This window comes from Asterias amurensis, chromosome 2 (genome assembly GCF_032118995.1).
Source record: "Asterias amurensis chromosome 2, ASM3211899v1".
NCBI classification, from domain to species: Eukaryota; Metazoa; Echinodermata; class Asteroidea; order Forcipulatida; family Asteriidae; genus Asterias; species Asterias amurensis.
In genome coordinates, this window is record NC_092649.1 from 20,021,975 (window position 1) to 20,047,702 (window position 25,728).

The 25,728-nt window shown below is 39.3% G+C and overlaps 1 protein-coding gene across 3 annotated transcripts in view; it reads left to right on the forward strand.

The window, feature by feature from the left end:
- Positions 1-25,728, forward strand: part of LOC139952392 (uncharacterized) — a 160,063-nt gene that overhangs the window by 95,685 nt on the left and 38,650 nt on the right. For all 3 annotated transcript variants that reach the window (XM_071951526.1, XM_071951517.1, XM_071951510.1), the window contains 2 exons: positions 6,244-6,378; positions 9,866-10,066. In XM_071951526.1, the coding sequence (XP_071807627.1) occupies positions 6,244-6,378; positions 9,866-10,066 (336 nt within the window). The remainder of the gene's footprint in view (positions 1-6,243; positions 6,379-9,865; positions 10,067-25,728) is intronic.

Consider the following 25,728-nt stretch of genomic DNA (forward strand, 5'->3'; position numbering starts at 1 on the left):
ATGAAATCGGGCTCTGATGTTGTCAGCAGCAGAGTGTGGGTTCGATACCTGACCAGGACACTCGTACCCTTAAGCAAGGCACTTACAGACAGTGGACACTATTGGTAACTACTAAAAGCAGTTATTATCATAAAACCTTTCTTGATTACGAGTATTGGGGAGAGGTTGATAGTATAAAACATTGTGAAAAACAGCTCCCTCTGATGAAGTGACGTAGTTTTCGAGAAAGAAGTAATTTTCCACGAACTTGATTTCGAGACCTCAAGTTTAGAATTTGAGGTCTCGAAATCAAGCATAAAGCACACAACTTCGTGTGACCATGGTGCGACAAGGGTGTTTTTTCTTTCATTAATATCATCTCGCAACTTCGATGACCGAAATAGCTCAAATTTTCACAGGTTTGTTATTCTACTCATATGTTGAGATACACCAACTGTGAAGACTAGTCTTTGATAATTACCAATAGTGTCCAGTGTCTTTAACCATAATTGCTTCGTTAAAAGTTGGGAAAGTATAATGTATTCTGAATGATGCCCACGGACTGTAAAACGGGTAACCCTGTTTCAGCCCTATAGGAACCCCGACGATTTCAGAGTGAACATCTACCCTTTAACTTCGAAATGACTCAGTGACATCATACCGCCAAATAATATCCAGCTTCCCCTGGCAGATTAATTTGTTCTAAAAAAAGTACACTCTTCAATAAAATGGAACCCGACTCGGATGAAATCCAAATTGATTTAAAAAATGAAAACAGAGACAGCGGGATGTTTGATAAGCTGTCTGATGTAGACTGGAGTTCTTGGTATCCCTTCCCATCAAGACAGATTGGATTATCATCCAAACACGAAGACATAAAGAATGATGAACCTTTGGTCGTTTAACTCGAAGTCCATTGACATGAAACGTTTGCCCACAAATCGTTTTCGAAAAGAGGTCTATTAATGAAGTGATCAGGCCCTCTGCACACTTTGTTTTCATTTGTTTTAGAATTGTCTGTTGTGGCGTGTCGTGGCCTAGTGGATATATAAGAGCACCAGACCCTTGTGCTGATCACTCTACCATGACGCTTTTATCATTCAGATGGGACGTAAAGCCGTTGGTCCCGTGTGTTGTGTATCGCACCTAAAATAACCCAGTGCACTTTTTGAAAAGAGAAGGGGTTCTCCCCGGTGTTCCTGGTTTGATTGGCAGCATATTGCCCCACAGCACCTTGTAAACCATTACATGGTGCAGTAAAGGGTGTCTCATACTTCAACACGTAGCTCCACATTATACCTTACAGGACAAAATACTGAGCGCTTTGATACGCCCCTAAGGGATGGGACTAAAAACCTCATCCAATTTTAATTGAGAACCCTTGGTATCATAAGGAAGATTGGGTAGACTGTGGAGTGTACATGAGTACCCCCTTAATATACTCGTTTTCATTTCATTTCATTGATTAATTTTGGTTGTGAAGCCAACGACTGGACTTAGTAAAGCAAACTTATCACGCCAAGAACCCCGTGGAGAGAAATACAAAGAAAGAAGCCTCAGTTGTTAGATGTGGGAGGAAAACCCCAGAGAATTATTCTTGGGAAAACCCACGCAGTAATAAGGTAGGATCTTAAAACCCAATCCACATAGTGCCCCATGTTGATTTTGAATAGGGGTCCATGAAGTGAGTGGCAAAGGATTAATCCTGTCTCGAGTTAGGCGAGTTTCAATGTGTCCTACGTCTATGGATATGGAACTTAACTCATCTTAAGTCCTAAGATTAATCCCAAGTTAGGAAGAGTTTGGTGAAATCGATGGCAGTGCCTTTAAGTGTCTATACATTGCTTTTCAATGTTTGTCACAGTCATGTATGAGTTAGATGGAAAATATTTCCATCTGAGAAGGTCCAGCTTGCATATTTTTTCAATCTTTGAACTGTCTCATCCCAAAAATGTCCTGCTTGAAATGTTGCACATATCTTGACACAAATCTCTCTTCACCTTTTGATTCGCTGAGTGTCCTGTAGCTCCGTCAGAAATTATTGGATTGTTTGTGTTCGTATGAGCATGGCGCCTGTGAAATTACGTACTTTAACTGAATCGCTTCTCCTGCAGCTATATATACCATCACACGACAGTGACATAAACAGGCATCGAGTGAGTATTCGAAACATCCAGGAATAATTATCCCACAGGCTGTCCTCTCCAACCAACAAAAACCTGTCTCAGTTTGACCCCTGGACAAATGGGAATGTTTTGAGAGACGAGTCCCATGGTGAAAAAGAGGAGGTCGAGGTAGACGCCAGAAGAACGATGCTATCTCATGCGTCTTCTTCTTTTTTGATGAAAACAAAGAGGAGAAAAAAGGGGGGAATTCAACAGAGACTCTCAAAGGGATTTCCAAGTTGTCTTTTCTTGGGGGCCAAAAACCTCCCTGTCAAATAATTTATACGGACTACTATAGCTGTAGCTGTAGCTGGTTGATCTGAATACTGTTTGTCCAAGCTTAATTCGTATATTCGGGCATCAGTAATAAAATCGTTGACAGCACATTGAACATCTGAATTGCATTGATATTGCAAGGTCCTTGGAGGAGGGCGACTTGGCATTGATGTGTGGGAAGATTGGAATTATTCTTGATGGGTAAGGAGGAGACATAATTGCGATCATGGGATCAGAAAATAACCAAAGAGGAAAAAAAAAGAGATTGCCTTTGGAATAGAAAAACTGAACATGTAGACCTAAAAACTGTAACGGGGAAAGATAAAAACTCGGAAAAACTTTGGACACTTGACTTTCAATTTCATTTTCATTTCACTTCATTGGATGGCTGTGATTTTTGTTGTGTTTATTTGTTGACTTTGATTGAGAACTTTTACAAATTGTATTTGGAAATGCATATAAATAGACGTTAAAGGCACTGGTACTTTTGGTAATTTACTCAAAATAATTGTTAGCATAAAACCTTATTTGGTAATGAGCAATGGTGAGAGTTGTTGATAGTATAAAACATTGTGAGAAACGGTTCCCTCTGCTGAAGTAACGTAGTTTTCGAGAAAGATGTAATTTCCCGCTCAAATAAAAGACTTCGGGCCTGCAACTCTCATGCCTAGTGCATGTTTTTCTCCATCCTACAATCGAGATTGTTTTAAGAGGAATATCAATTCATACCTTCATATCCCAAAGTGTTTTTCTTCTTAAATATTTTCTTCTTGTAAACCCTTTTCAAGAGTGTTTTTAGCCTTAATTGGGGCAAACTTGCATTAAACGAAAAAAGAGAGACACCAATGAAGTATAAATTTGTATATTGAACGTTGCTGCAGCAATTCACAAAATTCTATACATCTTTGCTTTCCAAATGATTGACTATGGCCCAGAAAGCTTTCATAATGCTAATTATAATTAGGCCATAGCCGTCCTTTTCTCTGGATGATATGTTTGCATATTCCAAGAGGCAATTTCTCCATATATAGATTGAAGACCTTTTTTTAACCTAATTGGCAGCGGGGCTAGAGGGTGAATTATCAACTCTTCACATTGTAGTCCCCTTGTATCTTACTAAAGTAAATAGCTCCCATACACGTTATACAGAACCCACCTGCTCTTGGATCTCCAGAGGGCATGTGTGTCAAATGAAGCTGTTCCAAAATAGTCATTTTCATGCCGATACCCTCTGGTAATGGGGACAAAAATCGAAGGGTGCGCGGAGCAGTGTGACGTCACGGATCAATATTAGATGTAATCAGGGTGTTTAGATGTTCATTTTGGGATAAGGGCTTTTTTATTGTATACTGCATGAATGACATTTACTCACGTTCCATCAGTTATAAATGTAGTATTGTGTTAAGTAAAGATTGCTTCATATTATGGATGCTCCAGTAGTGATAAGCGTTGCTCGCAGATATTAAAGCATTAAAGCGTCTCTTCACACGACAGCAGTTTAGCAGAGGTCACTTGCTTTAATTTGAGCATGATTGTGAAACTTGACAAATTGCACTTCGTGTTTAAGAACAGCAATCTTTGGACTGTCCAATGTCCCATGTGAAATCTTCTTAAATTTGCTGTCTTTTTATGAATACATTGTTTTCCTTTCACACGAGGTGTTTTGTGTATAATTTCGCAACCATGCTAAAATAAGAAAGGGACTCATGTTAAATTGTTGGCGTGTGAAAAGGGCTCGAGTGAATAATGAACCAAAAAATAACATGCCAAAGCATTTGTATATGAGCCCATCCAGTATATCATAACCTGTCACCTACAGGTTTCAACGCCTACACTTTTTAGGTTGATTGATGAATCACGTGACCAACCGTTGTCATGACCTCATCACAAATGTTATTCGTGCAATATTTTTCTTGGATATGAGGTGATGTGAATGTATTGACTCAATCGAAAACATTGCTCTTTCTTCCATCAAGGTACACGGGACCTTTTGCAAAGTGTTTTATACTGTTTTCGACGTTCCTCCGGAATTGCAAAATTTGACAATTTAACGACTGGTCTACTTACAGAGTCTTGCCACAGGCTTGAATAAAAGTAATTTCGCAATCTTGAACTGTCCGCCTGGATGTCTCTCTTTAGCTTATTCTTGATAGGTCATTCTTTCTTGTTGGTTCAAGCAACATTGGTAATCTGTTTTACCCCTCAATGGCCGGCAACCAAACCAGGCAGGACAAATTCTCTTCAAATCGCCCGAACACATGTAGTTGCCTTTAGGATAAGACTCGGTAGAAGAAAACAAACAAGACAGAGGCAAACTGTTGATGTCGTCGTTGCTAAAATGAAGACTGCACGCTCAAAGATCACGCTCTTATTGTGATGCTGAGCATGATGATTGGTTAAAGGCAGTGGACATGTTTGGTTATCGTCAAAGACCAGTATTCTCACTTGGTGTATCCCAACATAATATGCATAAAATAACATACCTGTGAAAAGTTGACTCAATTGGTCATCGAAATTGCAAGAGAATAGTGAAAGAAAAAACACCCTTGGTGCACAAAGTTGTGTGCTTTCAAATGCCTATTAAAAAAGGCTTCAGGCCTGAAGTCTTTTAATACTGGAGTGAGAAATAACCGCTTTCTCAAAAACTATATTACTTCAGAGGGGGCCATTTCTCACAATGTTGTATAGTATCAACAACTCTCCATTGTTCTTAACCAAGCGAGGACACTTTGGTGCTCCGCTAACTAGAGCGCACGTTTGCTAACAACTATTTTGAGTTATCACCAAGAGCGTCCAGCCCCAGGGCCCAATTTCATAAAGTTGTTTAGCAGAAAATACTGCTTGACAAATTTCTTTACTAAGCAAAAAATTAAAATTTATAAGGCGCTATTCCATCAAGATCATAGCGCACTAGAAAGAAATTAACTTGGAAAAAGGTGAGTCTTAAGGACTTTATGAAAAGCAGATAGAGTATTAGATTCCCTAATGACAGTAGGGAGATTGTTCCAAACTTCATGAAAGAGTGTCCAGTGCCTTTAAGTTCGGAAGATCCTAGTGGGAAAGTGGTGGGATGAAGGGGCCCCGGGCAATCAGACACTAACGGGGAACACTAGCAGAGTTTGTTTCTTTCGTCCGTGGTACAGGCGTCGTTGGACGAGGCGAAACGTGCCATATTATGTGTCGATGTCTGATTGCTGGTGGCTACCGGAATGACGGAACGTGGTTAGGGTTGCCAAACAGTGAAAGTCTCGTCCTCACACACTCTTTGCTGAAAGGGAGATGGGGGTGGGGGTTAACTGTCATCTCGTGAATGTAATGATGGGTGATTTTAATTGCTTGTCATTTTGCATGGATGTTAGTCATGAACTCGCACTTTGGATTTCTCAGTAAAAATGTTATAATTGTCTGCCTTGGCAAGAACGCGTAGGACGTTTTCAGAGAAAAGAAAATGAAAATTCGAACAGTATTTGTTTACATTAATTGCACATTGAGTTTATCTTCGGCCTTACTTTAATTATTTAAATGTTTGCCCATTAGGCAATAACACTACGAAACGAATCAGCAAGCGAAATTAAAAAGTTTTTCAGCAATCGAAATCACAAGCTAATAAAAAATACTTCTGCATCACTGTATTAGACACTGTGTGGACTTGTGTTAAGTCCACATTTTGTTTGATGTCCTTCAAGGTGCTAAATAGTTGGGTCTCAGAATTCAGGGGGGGGGGGGGACCACACACACCCACACCATTCCACATATAGAGCAACAGAAATGGTCTTCTTTCCAGCCATAATAATAACCCTGTCTATATCTTGCTTTGTGATAGTTCAGAATACTGCCTACGAAGTCGCTGGAAACGGACATATCTCAGTCAACATCTTAAGACACGACCTTGAGGAGGTAGACTACGTCTGGTACCTACGGGCACGACCTGGGAACAAACTCCTACTTAATTTTTTCGGTAAGTCTAGTTGAGGCAAATTTGATAAGGAATACAGAATTTCTTATTAAAGGAACTGGACACTATTGGTAAATACTTAACATATTTTTTAGCATAAAAACTTACTTGGTAACGAGCAATGGAGAGCTGTTGATAGTATTAAACATTATAAGTTTGATAATTGTCAAAGAACAGTAATCTCACTAGGTGCATCCCAACAAATGCATCAAATAACAAATCTGTGAAAATTTGGGCCCAATTGGTTATCGGAGTTGCTCGAGAATAATACAAGAAAAAACACCCTTGGTGCACAAAATGTGTGCGCTTTTAGATGCCTAAAAGGGCTAAAGGCCTGTCATGAAGTCTTTTAAAATTTGAGTGAGAAACTACCCCTTTGTCAAAAACTACGTGATTTCAGATGGAGCCGTCTCTCACAACGTTTTATACTGTCATTGGCTCTCCTTTGCTCAGTACCAAGTCAGCTTCTAAGCTTACACTTATATTGAGTAATAACCAATAGACAGTGTCCATCACTAGTGCATTTAAACTGCTGTACTCTCAGCAACTCCCCTCTACTTTGTCAACATCCAAACTCACCCCTCCACATCCCCATGCCCTCCTCCCAACCAGCCTCAACCCCTTTCCCAAATTCATTTCCTTCCACACCAATCAGTTTAACTAGTGGGCTCTGCTAATAAGCGAAGTGCTATCACAGGCTATGGCGATGATTCATTGTGTGCACATGTCTTTTCGATGTTTAGTACGAAAGTGCAAGGTACCACTATCTAGAGTACATAATCATGATAAATTCTCATTAAATTGCTTGAACCTCTCTGAAAAATTGTGCACGAGTATTTTCCCAGGTTCACAAATCGATAGTGATATTACCTTCCCGAAGTGCGAAGAAAGTGGAGACTAGGGTCAACTGGTGATACTTGTTATGAAGCTGAACAGTAGACAAGATATAAATCATGAGTAGTCTTGACACAGTGCGTTTATTTGTTTAAAGGCACTGGACACTGTTGATAACTACTCAATTAAGTTAGCATAAAACGTACTTGATGGTAACGAGCAATGGAGAACTGTTGATAGTATAAAACAATGTGAGAAACGGCTCCCTCTGGGCTCTGTCCTTACTCTATGCTCTGAAGTGACATACTTTTTGAGAAAGAGGTAATTTCTCACTCATAAGAAAATTTCAGTCCTGAAGTTTTTTATTATGCATCTGAAAACACACAAATTTGTGCAAAAAGGGTGTTTTTTCTTTCATTATTCTCTTTGAACTTCGTTGACCAATATTGAGTCAAAATTTTCACAGATTGATTACTTTATGCATGTTGGGATACACCAAGTGAGAATACTGGTCTCTAACAATTACCAAAGGTGTTCAGTGCCTTTAAAATGTATATATTATTCGCATGACTAAAGCGAGGACTTAAACACAAGGAACAAGGCAATGGTGAACTATAGGCATGATCCGTTGGATACTCCCTGCAAGACATTGGACAAAAAATTGACAACTCTTTCACAACCTTTCGCAAATGTATCGAAATTTATTCAAGTCCGCCAGTTGACTTCTTCTGATAATGAGTCCTTCCCCCCAAGGGATTTGTACTTTCAATGTTCAGCATTATTCTCATGGTTGACGATGCCCGTTTTGCAATTTGCAAAGTACAACTCACAAAAGAGAGGAATTCGCAATTTGTACTACTCGCTCCGTTGAGTAATTCTGTCACAGCAACGTTCATGTGATGAGGAATAAAAACGTGCGCTTTAACACGCTTGTACTTCCGGAGTTAATTTCCCCCAAACAGTGCTAGAGTACAATTTCTGATCATGTAAATGAATTCTGAGTATAAAATAAAACAAGTTGTGTTGGTATTCATTCCTGGGCCATAATAAAATGTAAAATCATGTTCATGTTAGGTATTCCGTATTAGTGAGCAAGTACAATGTGGTATCGTTTTAGGTGAAAGGGTGAAGTCCCGATCGTTGTCGAGTATAAACAATAGCACTAATGTTGGGGTCAATCGGGCTAAATTTACACATTTAATTCCACAGGTCACAATGCAAAGTTGCCCAATGATGCAACCAACACAAATGATGCAACCACGCGCAGTTTTAGGATCCGGTTTGTTTGGGTTCTGCCATGTACCATTTATTCCATTTTCTAAAGAGTCCCTTGTGGGTCCAGGTTAAGCACAGAAATCTCTTGTGGGATCCACTGCTCCTTTTTGGAATATACCCCACAAGGGTACTCCGTTAAGCCCAGACTCTCTAAAATAATTGTTATAATCTGTTTGGCCTATGAAACTGTACCCGTGTTAACTGTTTGCCACAATTCTCGACCCCCCCCCCCCCCTGTCATGTGTTGAACATCACTTTGTAACTTCATAATTATAAGAACACATTCTACTAGCTAACAATGCCCAAGTGTCAACGACTCTAATGTTTTGCAAAAATTGAAAGCGACGATAATTGCAATGGATTTGTCTCGATTACGGCTTAAGACTCGGCAGATTATCGGGTCAAGGATTGGTTAGTCCAGGCATAAATTGCACATTACACATTCCCGAACAGCTCAGTGTTCTTTTTTCTTCTTCTCCAAAATGCCCGAAAGATTACGCTTAATTTCAAACTTCATTTACATATTGCTGAACGCACCGCATTGATGTAATTTAAGAAATTAAGTGTGAGGATTATTTTGTTTTCATCAAGCGTTGAAACCGACCCATGAAGAGAATACACTCACCAAATTTCTACTTAAAAAGCTGTGTCGGATTATCTTACTATTTGTTGTGATTTCCATTCTGCTGCCTCGCGCAAACCTTTTACAACAATAAAGACAGGGACTGGTCTGACAGTGATTTAGTCTATGCAAAGACGCATAGCTACCAGACTGATAGTGATAGCACAATCGCACGGATATGTTTTGTGAATTTATACATTTCTAGGCTCGCAAGGTCAAAGGTACATAAGTCTGGAATCTCCTGCCTGTGTGGCAGGAGATTCTGCCCCCCTTGAGATTTTTGTCCCCCGTACAGTGAACGTGAACTGTGGACAGAGCGCCCTCTTTTGAATCATCCCCCTCCAACCCATGTTTTTTCCAACAGAATTTCCAGCGGACAGAATTTCCTTGGATACTAGCCTCCAAGTGTGACCTGCTCGATAGCAAACTCTTGGTGGCGCCATGTTGGCGTGGAATGATGTGCATGCTGGTCTAACTAGCGATCAAGTTTGATCAAGTTTGATCGCTAGCTCTACCAGCATGCACCTCATTCAACAGTTAGCGCTTGCGCAATTGGTATTTGCGATAAGGAGTGGATTTCACAAAGATTTAAGACTAGTCTTTCTATAGGAGGAGTTACTAGTCCTAACTGAGGACTAGCCATACGTTTTATATATCTCTTAGGACTAGTCCAAAGTTATGACTAGTCCTAACTCTTTGTGAAATCGACCCATGGTATATTACCTGACTGGTTGCATTTCTTGTATATTTCTTCCATAGATATCGATATTTCTCCACAAGGAAGCATCGAGATCCGCGACGGACCAACGTCCCAATCACCTCCACTTATTCTGATACACAGTAACCAAACGGACTATGAAGACACCATCTCTACACAGGAGAACATTTATGTGCGATGGCATGGGAAAGTTAGCCGATACGACACTCTACGGTTCGTGTACTCTAACACTGTACCACTTGGTAAGTCCCTTTATTTGCTTTATCATGTTGATTTTGATACCCTTTATACGCCCTTGCTTCATACGTTCACGGTTAAGTTTTACGTTTACGTTGGTAAATCGGCAGGATCAAAGTGAGGACATTAAGCCAAGTGTGCTTGATTGTTGGTGGAGTGCAGATCGGACACAAAGTTGCTATCATAAATAAAACTTGAAGAACCGAGAGTGCTGAAGATAAGACAACTGGAACTCGATTTGCGCACATGTACATATTGTGATAACTTGGTTGTACAACTTGTGACTGGTAGCTTGCTAATTTCTGCTTAAACGCAGAATTGTGTAGAACAATATTTACTGCACTATGAAATTGGGCCAAGTATGATTTCCAGCAACGTCTTTAATAATCCTTCATACTGGATTGGTTGATACAGCTGACTGCAAGAGAACAACTTTGCATAAGAACAAGACTAAGTTACAATTCACCCACTTGTCAGCAGATATAAAGTTGCTTTCGTTCAATTGCCCTATTTCTATTCAACTCGCTACGTGTACTACGCATAAAGGGCAACAGCGCCACCAATTGTAAAAAAAAATAATCTAATTCCAAACCCAAATTACCCCCTCAATAGTCGATAACCACAGTACTTATTAGTAGACAGTGCCAAGCGTAATACTGTTTTCTGTTTGTGCTGTAAGTGGCTGACCCATTATACGAATGGATTGGTTTCAACCCCGAACACATTGATCATCATTGATCACCATAATTACTTCCCTCCACCCAAGAGTGGACATTGTGTACATACCCCAGTGTGATGCTTTTGTAGACCTCAGTATTTTATACTCCTGGCAAGCTTGGGCACACATTTTCTAGGAAAGAGTGGCTAGTTTTGGACTCGGGCAAATGCCCCTTGAAGGGAATTGAAGACAATATACTATAGTTTGTTTTGTCATACCCACGTTTGTATTTAGTACCTTGTAAAAAACAACTGGTGTTTTTCAAAACATTTTCAGAAATGTTCGTTGTTGATTCATATCCTCTTGTGTTAATAGAGGTCACGTGGTCGGTGTTTAGATCGTCCCCATGGTTTACAAGCCTTTGTATGTTACATTGTTCTGCAGTGGATTAGTAGAGGATACATACATGTATATCACTCTCAAAAATAATGGTCTGTGAAATAGAACGAGCAACAGTTTTTTACGTGTACAATTCAAAAACTGTTGTAGGACCTTTATTTTACTACCGACCGCAGTGCATGCTACAGGACCACTTTTGTAGCACATGAGTAATTTTACAAACAATGTCTTATGATCCCCAAGAAAAATATGTGAACATTGAAATGTTTTTGAATATTTTTCTTGTAGACTGCCTGGAAATGGTAGCCTGTAAATTATGTCGTATGACATGGCCCTTAAACAAAGCCGTGATTTTTGACCGCACTGTTAGCTCTATGGTTAAAGGCATTGGACACTATTGGTAATTACCCCAAATAATTATGAGCATAAAACCTTACTTGGTATTTTGAGAGCTATTAACAGTATAAAACATTCTGTGAGAAACGGCTCTGAAGTAACGTAGTTTTCGAGAAAGAAGTAATTTTCTACGAATTTGATGCCGAGACCTCACAATTAGATTTTTAGGTCTCGAAATCAAGCATCTAAAAGCACACAACTTCGTTATCTCGTAACTTCGACGACCAATTGAGCTCCAATTTTCATTGGTTTGTTATTTTATGCATATGTTGAGATACACCAAGTGAGAAGACTGGTCTTTGACATCTACCATTATTGTACAGTGTATTTAATGAGTAAACACAATTTTCTTCACCAATGGTACAGTTTTAAGATTCAAGGTAGTTCTGACACAGATATTAATCTTCCCTCTTCATGTACTTGCTTTCTTCACATAACAATGTACTCCCAGGATGTCAATCGTCTCAAGCAACATCATACGCTTTAACGAGGCATTTAAATCAATCCCCTCCCCTCCGTTAACGACCACCTTACACACCCCTCTTTGCCCTTCTTGAATCATTCCACATCCATCGTCTCAATGTCCAAGTCAAGTACGTCCAGTGAAAACACAATCCCACGCTAGCCTGCTCTCAAGGAGTTCCGTGTCAGCTCGGTTGTTCTAGTTTCATTTTCTGATTAAAATACAGCTCGGCATAATACGTTCATACAGGTATGTATGCCTCGTTTTAAAGAGGGCCAAGGCACCAAGGCATTTTCTCATAACCAGGGCACCCTATATGAGGTACATTTACACTGGAACATTTCTTGGGGCACCAAGGCACTGACCAGTGGACATGAAGGCAACGAAATATCAGATTTCTTGGTGTATTACTGTAAAATGGCTGCGTCTATAAAGGTACAGCATTGTATGTTGTACATTCTTGCTGTATATTAAATTTGACGTACTTTGGTTGTATTTTTTTCCTCAAAGATGTGATTGTGTTTAGAGTGTTGAACTGAGTATTAACGTGCACAATTTCATGCTTTGATCACCATCTGAGCAAAATGTTCACCCATCGCCTAGACTAAACAGATATAAATTACTTTAAAAATTGATGGGCCTATAAAGGCACAGCATTCGGATGTTGTATATACATTCTTCTTGAATATTTAATTTGACGTACTTTGGTAATTTCTTCCACCAAGATGTGATTGTAAGTAGTATGGTTTGGTGGATGAGCTTTAACCAAATTGTTAGAGGGTATTATTTCCAAAGAAAATCGAAAGCAAATTCCTTATTATTAATTTAATCTCACTCTGCTCTATTCGTCTACGATAGTCAAATTTACTGGAAAGTGATGTCTTTGTCCCTGATACTGCTGGACGTTCAATGTATTTGTATACAATAGTTCCTAAGCATGAATTTACCTGGGGGAATTTCTAAGGGCATAGATTGATAACGTTAAAGTGACTCATGTTTTAAACGAAGATGTTTATGTCTCTCGTAACGACAAAATTGCATAAACATAAACTGCCTGCAATTAGCGGTTTGCACCATCGGGGATATCAGAATGTTTACAAAGTCATGTCTCCACTGTGTTTGTACAAGGCAATGGTCCCTCGTGGCCTAAAGTCTTCTTTTTTTTGTCTGCTTTAAGTCAATAAAGAAAACGAAGATGAAGATTGGAGTAGACTGGTACATTGTGTCGACGCATCAGTTGCCTTTAGTTGCCATCAGCAATTCGTATCAGCGTCTCTGTCTCTCTGTCTCTGTCTCTCTCTCTCTCTCTCTCTCTCTCGCACACGGCCTGTATACGGATTTTTTTGTCAAGTTTCGATTTGTGGCAGCTAATTGGAGCCGCTCTGCCAACCGCCTGTACAATCAATGTATACAAGCCTGTATGTACACAGTGATGGGGAGAAACTTATTGAATTGTAGATTGTGTTCTCCGGGTCATGACGTGATGTAACGACCCACGGCGCGGTGTCAGTGTGCAGCTCGGCTTGTTTTGTTGTTCCTTTTTTTTAAACAGGGATTGGAGGCCGGGAGTTTCAGATAAGCACACGGTCCACGTGGAGACACACATGTTGAACAGAGAGCGCTCCAGGCACGGCGAGTGAAAAGGAGAATATCTGGTCGGGTTGAGGTCTCGGCGGTAAACCAATACATTGGAAACACTTTGGTGTATTGTGGCCACAAGCTGTTGGCTAGTTTGTGTTTTGGCTGGTTAGATAGGGCTTATTTGATACAGAGACCTCAGTTTAGTAGCTATCATTTAATCATGAGACATCGGAAGCAGCTAACGTCGTCTGGAGGAGCGCAAGGTAAGATGAATAATGTCTTATATTTTTTCTTTTAAATCTCTTATAGATGTTGACAAATTTGTGTTATACTATCCACAATGCATTGAGGAAAGACGTGTGAATTTTACAGACCCATATATGATATAGCCATCTCTAAGATTCTTTTACAGCGCTTGACGTTTAATCCGGAGGTCGCAGTTTCAAGGTCTTGCTTTTGTCAATATATCTCTTTGTTCAATTCCAAAGTTACCAGTCGGTTTCCCTTGTGGTTTATTGCTTGATAATCAAACAACTAATACATGCATGGAGGACTCCATGGTACACGTACTATTGGTTAAAGTCACTGGACACTATTTGGTAATTGTCAAAGACCAGTCTTCTCACTTGCTGTATCTCAACATATGCACAAAATAACAAACCTGTGAAAATTTGAGCTCAATCGGTCATCGAAGTTGCGAGATAATAATGAAAGAAAGAAAAAAACCTTGTCACACTAAGTTGTGTGCTTTTAGATGCTTGATTTCGAGACCTCAAATTCTAAATCTGAGAGGTCTCGACATCAAACTCGTGGAAAATTACTTCTTTCTGGAAAACTAAGTTACTTCATCAGAGAGAGCCGTTTCTCACAATGTGTTATACTGTCAATAGCTCCCCATTACTCGTTACCAAGTAAGGTTTGATGCATATCAATATTTTCAGTAATTACCAATAGTGTCCACTGCCTTTAAGAACATGAGTTGTATTTACAATTAATATCTCTGCTTGAAGTGAAATCCAAGATACTTTTCATTGTGTGCTCACAAAAGAATGCTGCACCAAGACAAGACTGCAATTACACTCAGGCCATCGAGGCCATGACTGCATGCCATTGCCCTACAAAAGTTTCCAATAAACTTTAAGATTTTCCAATGGAATTGCCTTTGCAAAATTGAAATACCCTTTCTGCATGCTCAAATATGAGATTCTATTGCCAGAAAAGACTTTACATACGTGGTTACACATTAGTTGCTGACCCTCCTTGAGAGTTGGTCAGTATAATAAGTAAACATTGAGGTTGCGTATAATTCCCTGGCATCGAGACATTCGAGTAACTCCGACGTTTTGTCACAAAGAATGCAAGTTTTTTCGCTGTTAAAACGCACTCAAAATGAGTACTGAACGTGTTTAGAGTATCACTTAATGTCTCTCTTTTGGAAGAACTAATAATGTCACAAACTGAAAGATGTGTGTTGTGAGTTTTCTAATCGAAAGTAGGATTGAAATGGTGCCAACAATTACGGAGATTAATGTGATATTATGCTGTGTGAGGTGCGAAATTTATAGCTAAACTTTCATAAATTGCCGGCGGTAATTCCAGCTAAATCTTCCAGAGATTGATGTATGCTCGCGTTGAATATAAATGTATCTTACTAAGCACTATTTACTGTGGTGTGAAGAATTAGGCCGTTGTTGGGTTTTTGGGATATTCAAATGTATTTGGCTATGTGGTTCTCTTTGTATAGTCTATTTAAACTCACAATCAAATGAAATTTGTAGAATAAGTCATAGTTTGACGTTCACTGTTTGAGAGGAGAACATATGGGATATAAAGATTGTGTGGTGGTACAATTGCGGTTTTGAACTCGGAGTAAAGTTCAGTTAGATGTTGGTTGGTTAAGTCTGCAAACCTGAGTGTAGACTTGTGGATTATCTTTGCAGTCCAATTAAAATCATAATCAAATGAAAGTTGAACACTGATCCCCCTTTTCACTGTTTGAGGGGGTGGGGGTGTAAATATAATCACTCTTGAGGGCATCAGCTTATTTTAGCAAGCAACGAGTACCTTTATGCTCAACACTGTTGTCTCTAAACACCAAACATTCAATAATTTCGTATTAGCACGTCAGGTTGTAAGATAGAAAACGTGAGATGGTAAAATATTGCGGTTTAAATTCAGACGTTAAGTTGAGTTGAATAGTTGGTAAGTCTACAAACCATAGACTCGTGGATAGAAGGCTGTTGTTTTTTAATAGGTTTTTCTTCTTCTTGAGGCCCAAAATCCAAAGTAAAACACATGTCTTGGGGCTATACTCGGCCATTAATATCCGGTTTGGAAGTGCGAGGCTAATCAGGCGTGTACAAGTAGGTGAGAATGAGCAATGGGTGGGAGGAGGAGGGGAGGGGAGGGGAGGTGGAGGAGGAGATTGCCCATTCATCATCATGATCAGGACTTTAATAAATGAAGATTGCCAGCAGATAAGATCGCAGATTAATTCTGACAAGTGAGGATATCTGGGGAGAGCGTGTTGATAAATCAACTCAGAGTAAAGTGTGAATATAACAAAGTGATGCTAGTTCCTTGCCGATTATAAAAGTGTGTTGAGAATCACAAGTTGCAATGAATGTAAGGTTGGGCGTGAAGTTTCGACTTTTCATTTTATAAAAGGCACATCCACGGGAAAATCCAATGGGAGCAATTTAAGGTCAATACCCGTGACTACAGAGGCCATGCCTTTGTGACCTCCGTGGACTTCCAGCCTTGTGGGAGATGTTCACGTGGATGCACTTTGGGGGAAAGTTTGCAGGTGTGCAGCAGCTTTTAGAAGACCTCACATTGTACACAGCTGACGTCATATCCTCTGCCTTAGTGACAACGTACAAACCCCTAGTTTGAGGTGACATCATTATTCTCTCGAGACGAGATAATTAGATCACTTGACACGAGGTCAATGCTCGGCTTACATGATAACCCCTCTATCTTCTTGGTACTTTTTATTGGACACAAAATACAATGTCCACAGACTTACATTAAACTTACACGGTTTGAAGATAAAGATAATAGAAAGCTTCCCTGAAAATATTACTTGCTGAGGTGCTGTAGTTTTTGAAAAATGAGTGAAAGAAGTCATATATTTCAAGGGAAGCCTTTTACTATCACTATATTCAAACTGTGTAAGTTTAATTTAAATCTATGGACATTGTGTTTTGTGTTAGAAAATGTACCCAAATAATTCAACCATAATGTCCGCAGTGATAAAATACCACGTATAGTCACAGCTAATGTGACGTCATATACTCGGCTTTAGTGACAGCATTGCCCCTAGTTTAAGGTGACAGCATTATTCTCACGAGATGAGATAATTAGATGACCTGAGACGAGGTCAATACTCGGCTTACATGATCTTCCTCTCCGAATTCGCATGGCACCCCAAGGACACCAATCTGTTAATCCCCGCACACAAACCGTGCATAAACTAGCCCGTGTAATTGGCTAACAAGTCCCACTAATTCACTCCAAGAATTATCCTAATTGGATTGCTAAACATAACAACATTGTGGATGAGGGTGGTGAGGAACAGCTGAGATGCTAGTGAAGAGAACGAAGATGTGGCAAGTATAGTAGACTTGGCTCAAGTCCCGATCCCGCGAGAGTCTTTTTCTCGGGATCACAAAAGCCTACTGTGACGGCGGGTAATATGTAGGGACCTTTCGCACGAGAACGGGACTTGAATAAAGTCTATAAGTATAGGGGAGTGATCATGTCTGATGAGGGACAGACAGGAAACCCGTTCTCCGTAAGAGTGAAGGTGATGACATTATAGGATGTTTGTTTTTATATAAGATGGAGTGAGTCCCATCCACATAGTTGGTAATTGTAGCCGATATCATGTTTAAGGCGTTGACAGAGGTTTGTTCCAGTGTATAACGTTTATCCACCCCCGCCCCGAGGAAAAACCCAACCAAACAAAAAAACAAAAAGAAAAAAAACAAGCAAACAATCGATAAGCATTTTTTTAAAACAACAGAGACAGTTCTTTTCAAAGCTTGGAAATCTACCGAAGTCCGAAAAATACACTCTGCGGTAGTAAAACAATATGTCTTTTCTTTCATTGTTCTCTTGCAAATTCGATGACCAATTTGGGTCACAGATAATACTGGTCTTTGACAATTACTAAAGGTGTCAAGTGCCTTAAGAAAACACGAGAAAACATTTTGCAGACCATTTCATTGTGTTTTTCTCCCACTTCCTGAGCAACCAGTGTAATGCAATCGCCAGGATACAGTGATCTCCGGATTATTGATTAACTTGTTTCCGGAAAAAAAACCTCTTGCTCTCCTGTCTTGCCTTTTGGTTTCCTCATCCTGTTTCTTCTTTCTCATCGTCTGTCTCTTCTTCTTTTCCTTTTCTAGGTCAATCATCGTCTTGTTCCATTTCCTCCACATCCTCGCCCTCTTCTAATAATTGTCTTCATTCGTTGCATCGTTCCTCCTTTTAGGTTCATCATGTCTTCCGACCTCTGATTAAAGGCACTGGACACTTTGAGTAATGACCCAAAATGATTGTTAGCAAACCAAATTTTTCGATAACGAGCTGTTGATAGTATGACACATTGTTAGAAACGGCTCCTTCTGAAGTAATGTAGTTTTGAGTAAGAGGTATCTTCCCACTCAAATATTAAAAGACTTAGATGACCAATTGAGTAAAAACTTGCACAACAATTTACATACTTTAAAGGCACTGGACAGGTTTTGTAATTGTCAAAGACAGGTATTCACACTTGGTGTATCTCATGGATAAAATAAGAAATCTGTGAAAATGTTGTCTCAATTGGTCATAGAAGTTGCAAGAAAATAATAACAGGATATCACCCTTGTTGCACAAGTTTGTGTGCCTTCAGATGCCTAAAAAAGGCTTCAGGCCTGAAGTGTTTCTCAGATTTAAATATTTTGGTGAGAGATTACCTCTTTCTCAAAATTATGTTACTTTATAGGGAGTCAGTTCTCACAATGTATATACTCCCAACAGCTCTCCGCTGCTCATTACCAATTCATTTTTTGTGTGCTGATAATATATGTTGAGTATTTGTGTTGAGTGCCTTTGATATGCCCGTAAACAAGTCTGTATAACCCCGAACCATCTGTAACTAGACGGACTTAATGAAACCCAAACTGCCGGAATACAAGAACATGACTCGATGCAAAATGTAATTCTTTTTTTTTCAGATGAAATGTCACAGAACACCCTCCACCTGAAGTGTTCAGACAACACGTGTTTTGTATAACCTTTTAAAGGATTATACTCAAGTATCAAGCTTTTTGAAAACATGAATCTGAGACACATAATTATCATATTGAATATTTTTTTGTCGAATCGGTCAGGTGATGTTTTCATTATAAGTTTGTATGCAAGAACTCGCCCCTGTTTAGGCTCAAAATGATCTTCTATATATACTCGCAGTGATCGAACTAGCTTTTTAAAGGCATTGGACACTATTGGTAATTGTCAAAGACCAGTCTTCTCACTTAGTGTATCTCAACATATGCATAAATTAACAAACATGTGAACATTTGGACTAAATTGGTCGTCGAGAAAATAATGGAAGAAAAAAGCCCATGTTGCACAAGTTGTGTGCTTTCAGATGCTTGATTTTGAGACCTCAAAAACTAACTCCGAGGTCTCGAAATCAAATTCAAATATTTTAGTGAGAAATTATTTCTTTCTCACAAACCACGTTACTTCAGAGAGAGTCGTTTCTTACAATGTTTTAAACTCTCAATCTCTCTCCATTACTCGTTACCAAGTAAGGTTTATGCTAATAATTATTTTGAGTAAAACATAGTTTTTGAGAACCAATAGTGTCCAGTGCCTTTAAATGCTGATTGTATGTTGTATGTTAAGTTTATAAAGCTCAGGCACTTGTTGCTGCCCCGAGTTGAATTGCATTCGTTCAAGCATTCGTTGAAAAGTTGAAGCTATTGCTTATAGCCCATGAATAAATGACACATCCAACTCTATGCAATTTTATGACTAAGTCGAACTCGCTCATACACGCGAACTGCAATTTTGTCTTTCCCTGTGTTTTCTGCTGTAAAACCGAAATCGAAATGTAAATCACTCTGGTATAAAGCGTTTGTTTGAAAATGTCATTTTCCCTTCAGATATTATTGCAAGCGGGAAAAAATCAATGCCAAAGTGTACCTTTTGTTTTTTTGAAACCATTGATTGTTTTAATCCTATTAATTAAAACCAATTATGTACAACATTCATGGTCGCGTTTTTGAGGTAACACCGACAATCCGAAGCTAGAATATGTTCACGCAGGAAAAACAATCACATAAAAGGAATACACAATCTGAGAAACGTTAGTGACCGTAACGCTTCTAAGATTAATTTTGGCGCATAAACACTAATATCATCTTACATGTACGTTACTACCTTTTCGAAGTGAAATGTTTTTTTCAAAATGCACTGTACTCCTGAAAGATGTTGGAGGCTTTTAAGCAAAAGTTGTTTGTGCCATTATCGCTTTCCCATCATGTCCACAAGAAAGACTAACACAGATTATACGGGTGTCGTTTGCAAGCTTTGAAGCCGCAGCCTTTTTGAGATATGGCGGACACATTGTCACAACACTGTAAGGTTTGGGTAAATTTGTGTGTACACACCCAAACCAAACAGTACACTCGCACAGCCAACAAAAAAGGGAAAGGAAAAAAAATCAATGCACGCACGTTTAATTGAATTTCTGCTCATTCTACAACGGGTAAAATATCACCCCCCCCCCCCCCCCACCCTTCACGCAAGGTTAGAATTGTCAATGTTTAAGATGAAGATAACAGAAACATACATGGACAAGATGAGTAGATGAGAGGTGTCAATTATTACCACTTTGTGTCGTATCAGTCACGCATCAGTAAAGCTTCCTTCCCGTGATTGAAAGTGAAGGAAGTATATAAGAATATTCGCGTCAGAGTGGTTTCTTGAAGTTGTGCATGTTGTCCTTGGATATTATGTACTCTCTGTATTTTCATATGAGTGTATATGTGGCTTGCTGGTAGAGTAACAAATGGCGACAATTCAAAGATAAAACAAATGTTGACCACGTACGACAAGTTTAGACACTTCGTTTGTACTAAGTGATTTGGGCAGCCTTTTACTCTTATTGAATACACAGATAATTAAAGATCTTAAAACCATGAACATTTTATAACAAATGCAACCATTAAACCAAACTTTATTTTTAAAACTCAAAGCAACTCTAAAGCAAATCGATCTCCGGATATAATACAAACTTATAAAGCGCACCCTCAAATAAAAAAAGGTACTCAAGCCGCTAACGAAAAGATGCTGTAACAGATAAGAAAACTCATGTACACCAATAACACCAAAACTGAAATGTTGAAACACAGCAGTAAACAGAGGTTTCTTGATTTGACTTTTAATATGTGTTGAGAGAGTGAATGTTTCTGATGTTGTTGGGTAGCTTGTTCCAGAGGCAGCAGAACGGCGAGGATGACAGTGTCTTATTTGATTAAGGTAATTGATGTAGGTGGGTGTCTAGTCGTGATGGGCTTTAAAGACAAGTGTTGGGACCTTGTATGCAATTCGTTTTGGTACCAGGGGCCAGTGGAGACCTTTTAGGTTAGAGGTTATGTGTTCTTGTTTGACTTGAGTGTTGTATTAAACCGTCCTCCATTTTGATTGATGCAAGCTCTGTTGTTTGTGATTGATTGATGACCTTTGGTAAAGGTTAGCTGTGATGACATTTAAATTTGGATTTCTACACTTTCTTGGATTTTCTGGTTATATTTCTCATGTATTTATTTATTAACATTATCTATTTATTTATTTATTATTTGGATTGGGTTTTCAGTCCTTACCCGACTGCGTGGGTTTTCTCCTGGAATAATTCTCATGGGTTTTCCCACCCACATTTTAAACTGAAACTTTCGTCCTTGTCTTCTCTCAATGCGGTTCTGTATTGTGATTAAAGTTAGATTTTTTCTGGGTGTCCTTGGCACTAAAACCATCATCAATAAATACGATAAATCATAAATACAAGATTTTAAAATTTAACCACCATAATTAAAGTAAGTCGTCAAGATTTATTGGCTCAAAGAAAACGCATTGGCACTGAACTGAACTTTTAACAGTCGACACATTTCAACCACATGTAACTGTGAAAAAGGTGAGCAAACAACCCCATTAAACAATGCACTGCACTTTCCATGAACCTGGTTGCCATTACCCGGTTGAATACTGTCTGCAAACGGGCAATTTACATGCATTATGGTCCGGGTCGAAGTTGATGATGACCTTTAAGATACTCGTAAAGCAAAGGGAGAGATCGTATCATATCTCCAAGTGAAACTCATCATTTTATACATGACTTGCTTTCGAAGTTTGCCAGGGTGTATCAATTTGTTTGAGTGGGTTTTTATTGGTCTTGGTTTCGATGTGAAATCCGATGGACTGGTTAATCCAAATTGTCACAGATGTGCTATTTTGTGCATTGTGCTGGGATACACCAAGTAAGAACACTGGTCTTTGACTGTACAAGGGTGTCCATCAGTGCCTTTAATAAACTGGCACGGCAACATATCTGATGTGAGGTAGCTGCCCCTTTAAAGCGCACAACTTACATCATCTCCGTTCAATCACCACTAGGTGGTTATCAGTTCCACGGCAATGGCGCATAATTTCTCCCCGACACCTCGCCAAAAGTCACGCCGTGGATTTGCTCATCGTGACCGGGCGCTGTCTCCGGAATTAAAGTCTCAAACCAAAAGACAAGAAGACGATGCAAAATCTTGCTTCTTCCTTTTTTTTCGGGGGCGGGGGGGGGGGGGGCTTCACATGGTTTTCTTCCTTCTACCTATGGGGGAGCGAGTGATAGGATATAGAAATAATATTCTCGTCGTGCTGGCAGGCTTTCAGACTCGATGCATAATCGCACATGGTGTCTGGCTGACAGATCCGAACAGTGTTAAGTGCACCTTCTTGCCGATTTAGTTTTAGTGACGATCTCTTATTTTGTGAGTCAATAAGTTTATGTTTTTGGTTTGTATGTTGTAAATTACGAAGGGAATTCAGATCATCCCTCAATTAATCTCACTATTTTATAGGCCTAATATTGTAATGTTGGGAATGTTGATTTTCCTATAAAACCCAACATTGAGCGTTTAACCCGCCACCTTACCGGTCTGCAGCAGTAAACAGAAAACACATTTTAATACAGGACATTGATGTAGATTTTGTACACCATATCTTTTAAGGTTGAAAAATGGGTTGTCTATCTCATAACTCTCATAAAGATGAAATTGCTTAATCTAGATATTCGTGACTATTCCTTTAACGTTTTCCCTTTCCATCTTGGCAGTGTCATCTTGCCCAGAGGTGTACAGTTTAGTTGACTTATTCAACTGGAGTTTGACTCTATAATTCACTGACCATCTTAATAACACATCATCAGGGTTAAGGCTTACACCCACCATGTCAGCATTAATGTCTACCTCGTATTACATCACGCAGGATAAATCGACGGCGTTAAAAGTACTTACCTAGATGTTGATTTGATGTAACCCTATAAGATTCTTCACTCCGTATCTGGGTCACTCTGCTTAGTAGTTTAAAGGCACTTGACACCTTTGGTCATCGTCAAAGACCGGTAAATTATAACTTGGTGTATCCCAACATATGCATAATAGACCAACAACCCTGTGGGTATTTTGGCTCAATTGGTCATCGAAAGTACAAGAAAAGAATAACAGAAAACATCATTGTTGCATAAAATTGGTGTGCTTATACAGATGACTGAAAAAAAGGCTTCATGTCTGAAATCTTTTATTACTTGAGTGAGAAATTACCTTTTATTTATTTTAACTACGTTACTTCAGAGGGAGCCGTTTCTCACAATGTGTTATACATATCAACAGCTCTCCATTGCTCTTTACCAAGTAGGTTTTAATGCTAACAATTATTTTGAGTGAGCACCAACAGTGTCCATGGCCTTTAAGATCTGAGTATCCAGGGAATGGATACGAGAAGGTGGCGTTTCATGCACGGCTTCAAGTGGATTAAGCTTTCAGTGTTGGATGACTCTACAAGTGAATAATCAAATGCGTTCGGTGATATTCAGTTTTCTCACCAATGTGAAAAGTGCCGAGTTGGTAAGACACTGCTCTAGAATTGCAAAGGTCGTGGGTCCCTAACTTTTTACAAAGCAACTATGGTCAAGTGCCTTGCTCAAAGACACAAGTTAGTGTCATGGCCGGGATTCGAACCACACCCTGCTACTGACAACAGATCTTAGGTTTGGTAAACGAGACCGCTCATCTACATTACACCACAAAACTTAACTCCCTGCAAACAATTGATAAGTTCGTTCTGGCAACTTCGATGACTAAAACTGAGTAAAAAATTTCACATTTGTTATTTTTTGTGTGTTGGGATGCACGAAGTGGGAATTCTGTTCATTGAAAATTATTACCAAAGGTGTTCAGTGCCTTTAAAACAGAGCATACTCGACCATCACAGAAACTCCCTGCAGGGCCTCCTGTCATACAATATTTGCATTACCGGGAAATGATTAAACCAATCTCTAGCATACAACTGTCTTAAAAGATCAAAATTTACAGACTTCGCTTTTGGCTATGCCATCACTTATTTTGTATATTTTGGATACATTCTCGATTCCTATAAGCACTACGTATGGATGCAACGCCAGCGCAAGTGCTTCTTATTCCGATTGAACTGTTTGTTATAGAGAGGTTGAAACATGTTTGTTGTGTGTATGACAGTGAAGTTAGTTTGATATTGAATATTGGGCATTCACATTGTGTAGGATTTGAAACTTTGCATGGTGGAGATAAGATATAGAAGAGTTTGCGGTAGCACCATGTAATAACAATCTCTAAATGAGTTGGGGTGGTTCTGAAAAGAACCGTTGGGTTAACTCGACGTTTCGATCAGTATGCTCTGATCGTCTTCTGGAGAATGCTGGACTCTGATGCTGCATGCTGCTTAAGTACTATAGGGGGTGGATCAGCGGTGATGCACATTGTGATTATACAGCGAATATTGATGTGGTTTTTTTAGATACTGGATATTGGAAAATAGGTTAGTACAGTACAGTAAATGTCTACCTTGCATATCGATATTGGATGTTGGACATTCATGAGAATGTCCAACATCCAATATCAAACAAACGTTACTGTCGTGTTGAGTTGTGTCTGCCGTTAATGTATAATTTGATTCTGCTTGCTTTGTGTTATAATATAATTACTGTGTTTTAGCCGTTTCCGGATCTGAGCGCCTTTGGATCGGGCCTTGCGCATGATCCATGTTTTTCAGACGTCTTCTTTTGTGTTCCTTATTAATCATATTAACTTTTACAGTTTCCCGTCTCATGAATGAGAACAATGAGTGAGATATTAAGTACTTCGTTTAAAACCTGCACTCGGGTCATGGTTGTGCGATAAACGACCCTTCATTATAACTGCACAATGTCCAAGGGTCAAATCTAGCTCTGATAAATTTGTGTTTGTCTTTGTCTTTGTGGCAATACACAACTTTTCTACGAGTCAAAATGTGCACAGAATTTTTTTTTTTAATGCAAAAATTAATAATGGGATACATCAAGTGGGATTATTTTTGTGCAGTTTTAAAATGTGTTCAGTGCCTTTAAGAGCATGAGGCAAACGGAAACCGTGATCAGACACAAAATACAGCACTGTATGGCTTCTTTGCAGCATGCATGCATCGCAAACAATAAAATGGTGACTTTTGTGCCGCCAAAAATGCAAGGGCACGTTCGGGCGGCGTATCCTCCGTGACCATGCCTTCCCCCTCATGACAAATAATCAATGTGAGACTCAGTAAGAAATGGATGCAAACCGATGGCGATTTGTATAACTTGGTATCTTGTATCAAAGTCAGGCACGTACCGCGCTGGCTGACGATGAATGCATCCTGGATTATTTAAGATATCCATCTCAATTATAGATTGTTAAGTCATTGTGTATACGTTGTGAGCACAAAGTCTGGATATGACCTGCCCTGCCAACAACCATACCGTCAAATTGTAAGTCTAAAGGAAGGGACGTGATAAGAAATGCATTTTATGTTAAATTTGCCACCAGTTTGTCCGACCTGGTTTCTCTTATTAG